At 42.4% G+C, this 10,356-nt stretch overlaps 1 protein-coding gene across 8 annotated transcripts; it reads left to right on the top strand.

The window, feature by feature from the left end:
• The first annotated feature begins 5,727 nt into the window (after positions 1–5,727).
• Positions 5,728–10,138, top strand: LOC112747888 (uncharacterized). 8 transcript variants are annotated; one of them, XM_072218575.1, is made up of 13 exons: positions 5,728–6,393; positions 6,614–6,776; positions 6,871–6,946; positions 7,034–7,465; positions 7,569–7,757; positions 7,850–7,947; positions 8,098–8,182; positions 8,292–8,366; positions 8,785–8,877; positions 8,973–9,107; positions 9,202–9,323; positions 9,448–9,517; positions 9,623–10,138. In XM_072218575.1, exons 5-13 carry the CDS (start codon positions 7,722–7,724, stop codon positions 9,740–9,742), a joined length of 834 nt encoding a protein of 277 aa, XP_072074676.1. In that variant the 5' UTR covers positions 5,728–6,393; positions 6,614–6,776; positions 6,871–6,946; positions 7,034–7,465; positions 7,569–7,721; the 3' UTR covers positions 9,743–10,138. The 8 variants fall into 8 exon arrangements, 6 of the variants coding, with proteins under 6 accessions (XP_072074676.1, XP_072074678.1, XP_072074679.1 ...); XR_011873146.1 differs by having other exon boundaries at positions 7,034–7,757; positions 9,202–9,348; positions 9,623–9,691; XR_011873147.1 differs by having other exon boundaries at positions 7,034–7,757; positions 9,202–9,348; positions 9,448–9,511; positions 9,623–9,685.
• Positions 10,139–10,356: the final 218 nt, after the last annotated feature.

Genomic DNA, 10,356 nt, shown 5'->3' with positions numbered 1-10,356 from the left:
AGAAATAATTATATTTGACGTTAATAGTATGAATAGTCATGTAAATGGAAGAATGCAATTGAACCACTATACAAAATGTTTGAGTGAGTCAGTGTATTAAAATTAAACTTTGATGGCTATCAGTGCTTAAGAGAAGAGGCGGCTATATGTAAGCAGTTAGCCTCCCTTTCTTATTAATCTGACTTGTTCCCTTTTCAAAGGAAGTTAGGAGATTTTTGTTAATGTTGTCTCCTGTTGGGTTTATGGACAGTTTATTTTTGTCTTCTGAGCAACAGAAATAGATAGGGAATAGAGCAGTATAAGTATAACGTAGATGTATCTTGGTTTAGGTAGTAATTGCAATGTAGCGTACATCTACTCTCTGTCACAATGCTGATCAAATAGGACTAACTTTTTCGCCGAGTTACATACACCAATGTTTTGAATAGGATCTACCAAATCCTAGCTGGGACTAATCCATACTCTGGCCAAATTCGAATTTGAGCAGGACTCATCGCAGCTTTCAACACCCGAGTGCTAACAAAACTTGCAAGGGAATCTACATAGGATCATGAAACAAAACCCAAAGATGTGTAAGGAACGATTCCGGTCAAAGTCGGTTAGAACCGATCAAAGTCAGTCGAAGCATGCGAAAACTTCGTAGAATCGGCAGAGAACGGTTCAACCAGACTGTTTGCGAGAAAACTTCAAGGTTCATGAATTTGGGGTTTGTCGCTGACTATAACTGCATCTGGGGTTTGCTCACTCAAGAGGAAGGATGTTAGATGTAGGGTGTAAACCGGTCGGTTTTTTATTGTGTTGGACTTGACCGGCTGGCTTGACCGGGTTAACCGGGAACCGGCCAGTTGGCCGGTCCGGTTAACGCCAAAAACCAGTTTGTAAAAAATTGCTGAAAAAACCGGTCAACTCGGTGGTTAACCGGTTGAACCGGTCAGTTTATTTGAAGGTCCGGTTGTTTCATTCACATCAAAACGGTGCAGTTTTGGATTTACTTTTTTAAAAAAAAAAAAAACAAAAAAAATGAAACGCGTTAAGACCCCCGAAATGCCCCTTCTCCCTTCTCGCTCACTCTCAATCTCACTCTTACTAGAAAAATCCCTAATTTCAAAGGTGGCAGCTTTGGAGAGGAGCGGAAGAATGAGCAGAGCCCTCGGAAGTGGCGGAGGAAGGAGGCGGTGGGGCTGTGTCTGAGGTTGATGTGCATGGCTTCTTCTCATTGTTTCAGTGTCTCTCTCACTCTCAGTCTCAGCTGCCGCCACTTTTCTCCTAACTGTCTCGGTGCTCGCTGTGAAGCCCGCCTCTTTGTCGTCGTCAAAATGCCTTTGTCTTCGAGCCACATCTCTCTGTGTCAAGCAACACGCTCTGCGAATAGCGAACATACCCGTGCCAAGAATATCATTAGAGGTAAAGGAATTGTTGTTCAGAATTCTTTTTTGTGCTTGTTGAATTTGATATGCTAGGTTCTAGCCTCCAAAAGCAAGTGTATGTTGTTGCCAAGAATATCATTAGAGGTAAAGGAATTGTTCTTAGATAATGAAATTGAATAGGAGAATTATGCAGCAACAACACCAGGTTATTGTTGTGCAAGAGCCAACAAGTCATAGAGTGAAAGAGAATTTGAAAATATAAGAGAAAAATGATTTAATTATGATATGCATGACTCTTTTACACTGAAATGTACAAATGATAATACCTAGTTACTGCTTTAGTATTTGGAGAATATCTATATGTATATTAAAATTTAATAAATTTAATATGTATTGAATTAAAACGGTTCAACCACGGTTTGACCTCAGTTAAATTATTGAACCAATCACTTGACCGGTTCGATAACCGGTTTGATTCTCACAACCTTAGTTTTTTTTTTTTTTCATAGTATAGTTTTTGCCTTTTACAATTTGGATAACCTAATACCAGCATGAACTCGCTCGTCTCTCTTGTAATAAGTTTAGATTTTTTCATAATAATTCTTTCAACGGTCAAATAAGATGATCTTAGTACGTGGCTATGTATCATACTGTTGCATGGTTGACCAGGTCATATCCAACATAGGGTGCGACCCTGGTAGTGCTCCCGCGCGGACGTCTCGTGTGCGGCATGATGGACCTCCACGGTTGGACGCTCGTTGCCGGGGAAGCCGTTCAGTGTTATAACAATGGCGTCCTCGGGGTTTCTAACACTCTTCAGCAAGACTTAACGTGTCTCCTCCTTCGAGTTAATGTATCACCGGGCCAAGTCGGACGGGGATCGGAGTGCAACAAGGAGCATGTCGGTGGCAATTGTTTATGCTAACCCCTCTCATGATCAGATTGTTTGGGTTGGGTGTAACACGTATTTCCTATTACGAGGTACACCAACGACGTATTCATGAGTTTTTTCTTTTAATGTAACAAAGTTGTAACACAGTAGCAGATTGAACGGGGAATATCGAGTATAGATCACCGTCACAGTTTAAAGAAGGGACCACTTCTCATTACAAAAAATTGGTTGAGTGTAACGAATAATATATAACACATTAAATGTAACTTAGTTGCAATACTAAAAATTAGCAAGGAAATAGTTAATAATCATAGTGTTCTTTTTAATATAATGAATGAATTATCCATGTTTAGTTTTGTAAAATATAGTTAACTTTTTTTTACTTCAAATATTAGTTGAGAGTGGAAAAGTTTATTTACATTTTAAATAGCAAAATGTTAAAAATGTGAGTCTAAGTTAGGCAACATTAATTATATTGTAATTATAAAATTTTTCAATTTTTTACCTGGAACGGTTTCGAAGTTAATAAAAATAACATACTTGTAAATAAATTGAGTAACGATTGGTTGAAATTAGCTAAAAAACATTAAATTTTTAAACGAATTCTGATTCATATTCATTATTAGTTCTTTTATATACATTTATATATATAGATAAAATCAGTTCCATGTTATGAATATTTTTTTTTCTCTCTCAAATCAAAAATAGATAAATGATAATATTTAACAATATTTATTTATACCTTCACGGGGAAGTCTGCAATAAGAAAGGAACCTTAATTCCATTCTTACACCAAAGGGGAACTCCCCTTCCCGCCATTAAATGCATCTGCATGCATGGGACGGTATGCTTGATCGTAACACTTAAACACTTATTACAGCCTAACTGAACATGTAATTTTGTTGTTCCCATTAAACACGTGCACGGGACTTGATTCCATGCATACATTTGTTAATTTTTGCGCAACAGATATGGGCCACGCGCCCACGCCTAGAAACTTGGTTCAAAGATGTTTGTTATTTTTAATGTGAACCCACTTGAAAGTGATAATTATTAAGAAAGTTAATAGGGCTAAGACCAATGTTCATCGTTAGAAAGTATGTGCACAGGACTTATTCAACTACAAGTGTGATTGTCATTAAAAACAGTCAATGGTGATTACACATTGAGAACATGTTACGTTGGTGTGGCTGAAAAAACTGGAAAAAAAATGGAAATTTGGTTAAGTTGAAGAAACTGTTTCCTTGCCTTGTGTAGGTTGTCGCTAGATACTTTGGTAGAGTAGCTAACTTGTTAGTCGCCGCGGCCTCCCTAAATGTGAAATTTGCCGCGACATCCAACAACGGGAAGGATGCTGGTAGTCTGCTTCTTACGTGGTTGGTAACTTTCTTGCCAATTTCACCCAATCCCATGCATGGAGTCGATTGTGAAGATGTAGGAGGGGGATCTTCTTTTCGCAACGCGAGGGGGATACAGCTGTTGACATAATGGTTGTTGGATGCGCCGTTGGCATCCTAGTAGCATGTATGAAGTAGCATGTTTGAGATGTGAATTGTTGTGGAGGTAACTCTGATATCCTTTGCGAGAGAGTTTGTGGTGGGAGAGTAGTATTTATAGCAAAATGTTTGCGGTCCGTATGGTGTGTGTAATTACAATTTGGATTGGAGCGGACCGGACTAACTGATGTTTTCTCAATAACCACATGAACCGGACTCTAACCTGGTTCGTTATAGTTACTTCAGCATAGCAAATCATATTCAGAATGGTGTCCATGTGTTTGTGATTTGGCCAACGTTGACCCACCGTTCCTAAACACGTGAATGCTGTGGTTAGGCAGTTATGCTACTCTCGGTCCGACCCGACCGGGCTAGTGGATTTAGTTGTAAACAGTTAACGTGAGACCCAACTACGAACCGGTTCCTCATTGTTACGAAACCCAAAGCAGCATATCCAACTTCTTCTAAATAGTCCGGTTACTCTTCAAATAGTAACACACCGAGTTTGTATTATATTTGACACAGTGAATTTTTGTAAACCCTAGCGTGCAGTATGTTTAGTCGTTATGCGCTATTGGTCTTTGGTGGTTTAAACAACCCTTGGCTTATAGCAGCATCATTGATTCGCCAAAAACATGACCAAGTATATTCACGTGGCCAACCCCCGTAAATTACGACGTCGTTTATGGTACCCTCACTTGAAATTTTCTGTTCGCGCCAACTCATTACCTATGGCCCTCATCTCACCATGATGCGACGTTCGGATTGACGTCGCTGGCTTTAGTCTCAGTAATTTCTTGGGTAAAGCGCAATGGTAAAAAGACCGCAAAGTACACACAAACCCTTCGGTGGTTATACTAACATGTTTAGGTTTTGCCATACATGTATCCGTCTTGCCATTAGAGCAAAGTAGTTAGGGTAAATTGGGGAATTTGTTCTACTTCCATTCAACAAATTTAGCCACGCGTATGATGAGGGTCACAAAAACTTCTTAGGCATGCTTGGCTTTCACCCCACTTGTTATAAGCATTGACGTGGAGGAAAGCCTGAATCCCCATGGGAGGTCCTTCCTGAAAGCGACTGTTTATTCCCACGCGGGAATCTACTACAGGAATGAGACAGAACAGGCCACGCAGTGGAGTGGGCCGTTCCCAACACGGCTGACTGAGGCTGGACACGTGCAACGTACTTAGTGACGAACTCATCCCACACAGCAAACGCATCGTACGATCCCATGTGAGTATATTCTCCACGCCATTGCTCACCCCCTTAGATGCTGCTTTTTTCTCTTGATGCTTCATGTACTTCGACTTTATCCCTCGCCCCGTCATGTCGCACATGGTCACCAGCACGTGCTTCGCATGTGCGTCTGTCAGGAAATACTCGTGGTGGACTATTCTCGTGACGTTGACCACAAAGAAACCTCACAAGAGGGATGCACTGTTCACGTAGGCCATTACATTACTTGTCCAGTTGGGTTAGGTAAATAGCGATGCACTCGGGTTAGAAGTTACGTTTCCTAGTCATTGCAGTGCATAGACCTCGTGAAGTTAAATATCACGGTGACTAGTGAAATCTCACCACAGAGGAAAGCCGTCAGATACGGGAACAGTGATATATGGGCTTTATTTTTCATATCTTTTTCTTCCACAATAGAACTTTTTTTCAAAATGAGCGACTTGAACGTCTTTGACTTTTTTTATTTCTCGGGCTCACATATCCATAATGGTGGTGGAGCCTTTGTACATTTTTGTGGGCCTACTACATAAGTGGCCCAAGAATGGGAAGAAATGTGATGGGTAGGGTACATATTTATTGGTGGGTCATGGTCCAAGAAATAGGATGCCCGCGTATATAGTGATTTAAGGCAGCCACGTGTTGTTAGACCGAAGCCCAACCGAATAAGGCCAAACTACCAAAACAAAACCCGACCCGGAACAAAATTCCATCCCCAGCAGACCCGATTCATCGTCCCTGAACCTAACCCATTTCATTGTTTTCTCGATACCTCTACTGCTGCGCTCCATGGCTGCCGCTGCTGCGCTGCTTTGTTCTTCGATTTGTTACTCTAAATTCTTCATCTTTCGGTCGCTGCCTTGAGTGCTATCCCTCTCCGCTCCCCATCGTTCCAACGCCAGCTCCTCCTCTTGTTGTCGGCGTCTCTGCTCCTCCTCGGCTGTCTTCCTCTTCTCTTGACCCACCATGCTTTCCTACGTGTGCTTTTGTTGCATTCTCTTCGATTTATTTCTCTTCTTTTTCACAAATCCTATAGACTCAACATGCTACCCCAACGAAACTGAATCAAGCCGCGCTCTTCTCCCTCGCTGCTGCCAATTTGTAAGACCAGTCTCCATGGGTGCTTGACTCTCCCTTCCTCCTACCTAAATCAGCGACAGCTACATGCCCAATTTCCTCCTGGACAGAATCAGCTACTTGCTCTTGGAACCTGCCCAACCTGGTATCAATAGCCACCGCCGCCGTCAACCGAAGGTTGCATTGATACCACGCCTTTTACTTCGCTGCATTGATACTCCGATCTCGAGGAAGCAGATAAATGAGTGTCCTCCCCGCTGCGGTAATAGCAAGCCGTTTCGTAAAATTCGTAAATCGTTCGAGGACAATTATGATGTTTTCTTAAGTGAGTTTCTTCTTTCCATGTTGTGTATGTTTATATTTGTATGACTCGGTAAAAATTGGAAGTCTATCGTCCGATGGTCTTTGGAGTCCTAAGATGTTAAGTACGTAGCTTTTCTTCATGTTGTGTTGCTTGAATACTGTCTTTTTGTTACCATGGCATGGATTCCTTATTGATGATTTTCAGTGATTTTTCTAAACCGCGAGTATTGTTTGGATTGTAGGCGTCCCCGTTGTTTATCGTTTGGAGCAAGGCCAGCCGAATCAGCAGGCAAGCCACAGAATGGATCCTCTCCTAAGGTGCATCCTTCTGGCTCCAGATGCTCGGCCTCCTGTGCCAGGAAAACGTTGGAACGGATCCCTGACTGGTGATTAAGAAGACATTTGGTTGTTAGTTGTTAACTGCTTCGTGATTTGGTTCTGCAAATAACTGCTGCCACTAGAGGCTCATAAGTACTTGAAATTGTGATTGTACCCACAGGGCACCTCCAAAGGGGAACGATGACCCTCTAGTCTCCGCGGCAAGCTGTGGCTCGACGTACACAGCACCGCCTCATGTGAGGATAACACTACTAAGGTTCCATTTACCCGGGAATTGCATTGCCACAAATCCTAACATAATATCTAATTATAATGCCACGCAGGAATGCACTCCCATTGTAAGGAGCGTGGTGAGCAGTGTGTCGGGAATGCAGACCGACATAAGGAGGTTGTCGGACGCCTTAGCTCGACATGATGCGGTGGTTTTGGAGCTAAGGGACGCAATCAGGTTGCTAACCGGGGAGAGGTCGCCTGGTTTTAACGGGGAGCTGCTTGCCGGCCTTTGCAGGTTTTGCAATTGCAACCAGAAGAACACATATTTCAACTTACCCAAAGAGAATCGTTCAAAGAAAAAAGCTAGCAAGACCTGCCGGCGGGCTGAGCATACCCGGCGTCCGGTGCCGGAAGTAAGTCTGGTCATCGACACCACATTCAGCATGGATCACTTCCCCTTTACCACCAACAGATCCAAGAAATGAACGAGGAAACCAATCAAAAGTTGGAAGGAGCCACGGTCAAAGCGTGTTCCGGAAGTGGTACGACTCCAACCTGAAAACTTTTGTTCCATCGATTACAAGTTATACGTAGTTGTTTTCAATTGCTGGTTCTCTGCACACCCCTTCGTTTATTGTGTTTCAGGTGGATCTTAGTTCCGACGACGGCGTGGCAAAGACCAAAGGGCACACAACTATAAAAACTGTAATCAATGCAACCGGGCGGTCTGGCCAGGATAAGTTTCATGGCCATGCCGCGGATTCTGCCGCGGTCGTGAACTTAAGCGGGTTACTAAGTATGCAAGTGGACAGCATTCCAAAGGTCAGTATATACGTATGTGTCACGATAAGGTTATTCGCAGTTTCGTGTGTCCCGTCACCATCTCCTATCTGTTGGGCATGTGTAATTGGTTGGGGTTATTGTAGTCCATGAACCTGGTATTCCATCCCACGGTAGATATGAACCTGTCCGGGGTGGAGTTGGCAGTTGCTGCTTACATTTTCAACAGAGATCTTCCAGAGAGGTAAGCATTCCAGTTACACCGAATTTATGCTGGTCTCCTTCAATTTTTCAGTATTGCAATCACACGGCTTCGAGTTCGCCACACCTGTTTTAACTCAATCTAACATATCGCCCTAATGTATGCTTTGTTTTCTTTGTACATTACCTGCAGTGAGGTTCTTATTGACATTGGGGACTGCTTTGCAAGTAGGGGAGCGCTGATAACTCTCGCCCCGAAAGAGGAGGTTGTTGACGATGTGAGTCCCTGTCACATCTTCATGTTTCAATCCCTTGGGTCTTTACACCTGATTCAAGGCACATGCCTTCTTAAGTTGGCATGACTGGTGTTTTCCTTACCATGTGTAGGTACTGAATGTAGTTATTCGTATGCTGACAAATGGATCGCAGCGCAGTTGTTGGTTCCTTCCCACAGTGGTCATGGTAAATTCATTGACTGAGTACAAACAAACTTCACTTGGTATTACTGTTTCCTTTCATTCCATGCACACATATGATGACGATGTTGTGGCATAAAGAAAATCATTGAGACCCAGGTACGGTCTAATTTATGGAAACCACCATTCCTATGCCAATTTCCTTGCATCGATAACTTATCACTCACTTGTAATCTAAGCTACCATTGCTGCGAATATATTCTGTTGCCTACCGAAATGAAACCCATGTGTAGTGTGAACCCAGTTACGTAAGGCCATGCAACAAAAGGAAGACCCTCATTCACAGAAATCATTAACATATCACATTTTACTTTGATTGCCTGTTTATTTAAAGTCTCACCCTGCTCAGCATCTGCCCTATAGTGGGATGAAATGCCAACTTAACGGGTTCAATTTTTTCGCAGCAAGCGGCACTTGGTGGTCGCTCGCTAACGTCGGCGAACATGACGTCGATACGCAACAACTACATGCGCAGCAAGGTGGACCAGACGACGAAGGTAAGTACACCGACGCCGAAAATTTGTTCTCCTATGCTTGTTTTCGAATTTGTAGCGCAATTTCATACCCAGCATTGTTATGGATTTACTTGAAGGTTTACCAGCCCATGTGGTGTGATCAACACTGGTACCTTATGATTATCGACATCCCGCGAATGAAGTTAGTGTATCTAGACTCACTCCGAGATCTGCGTGAAGCAGATGCAAGGAAAACTGTGATGGTTCGGGTGGTAAGTCTCGGCATTGTTGGGACAACCACATGGCCACAGATCGAACGGGCGACTCATATCAATGGTACCTAATACCTATGCTTGTATTTTGTAGGCACTTTACCTTGAAGGTTTGACGCTGGGAAAGTCATTGCTATCGGGGCCTGAGGCGCTGCGTCCTAGGTTCTCAGCCTTCGAGTTCGAGGAGCCGGAGGTGCCTCAACAAGCGGGGGACTCGTAAGCCCCTACATTTTCAAATTATGTAAACTTAAGTGGTTTTCTTGTTTTTTTTTAACTGTCTGGTCCTTCTTGTGATAACAACAACAACCCTAACTATCCGAGGTAATTGTTCCCAAAATAGCATGGACTGTGGCGTGTGGGTAGCACAGTGGATGATTCGAGAGCACCTGTGGCAAGATCACGGGGTACAGGTACAGCTAATCCTATGTTCACATTCAGCTCGTTAAGATTACGTTGAACTAATCGACGCATCCAATTATGACATGACGACGGTATTCGCTTGACTTCTCTTTCAGAATGTCAACAATGCGACTAGGATGCGGTTGGCAGTGGATTTGGTGATGAAGTCTCACAACGACCTAGGAGAAGATGCTGTTTCCAAAGCAGTCCGGCATTGGCAACAGAAAGCAGCCTAGACTGAAGCCATTTTGGGTTGGAAATGGGTTTACTGGTATCATGTTTTGTTTGGGTACGTTCCGTGGATTTGGCCAGTTGGCAGGGCAGTCTACTAGATCAGACCGTCATAAACATGCACACCAACGCAATGTGTTGCATTGGAGTTGGGTGAAAATTTAGTATCTGCATTGTTTTGATGATGTAATCTTTGAAAGTTATGCTCAAAACCTCTACCTGAAGCAGTTTTGTTTTGGATGTATATGCAAACCGTTATATTTCCTATGTGTGATACTATCTCATACTGCTAAGTAACAACCTTGTAAAATTATTATGTGGTAGTCGTAAGATATTTGGGATTTGGCTATGGTGGTAAAAAGATCATGTGCTCCTTAAAGGACACTTTAATTTGATTCTTAGTAAGCGGTTGTTAATGAATCGTTGATTATATACATTGCTTCATGAAAGCATTGATTTCGGCCAAAACATATAACAATTCCTTAAAAATAATTTTAAAAAAGGCTAATATGTTATTTTTTTTAAATTTCGAATTGACTAATATCAAATTGTGATTAATATATGCGTAGTTCAATTCTCTAATTTAATTACGTTTATCTAACCGTGATATTATATAACA

Source organism: Arachis hypogaea, chromosome 15, assembly GCF_003086295.3.
Source record: "Arachis hypogaea cultivar Tifrunner chromosome 15, arahy.Tifrunner.gnm2.J5K5, whole genome shotgun sequence".
NCBI lineage: Eukaryota > Viridiplantae > Streptophyta > Magnoliopsida > Fabales > Fabaceae > Arachis > Arachis hypogaea.
Note: the sequence above shows the minus strand (reverse complement) of the source record. Positions and strands in the feature narration are given on the sequence as shown.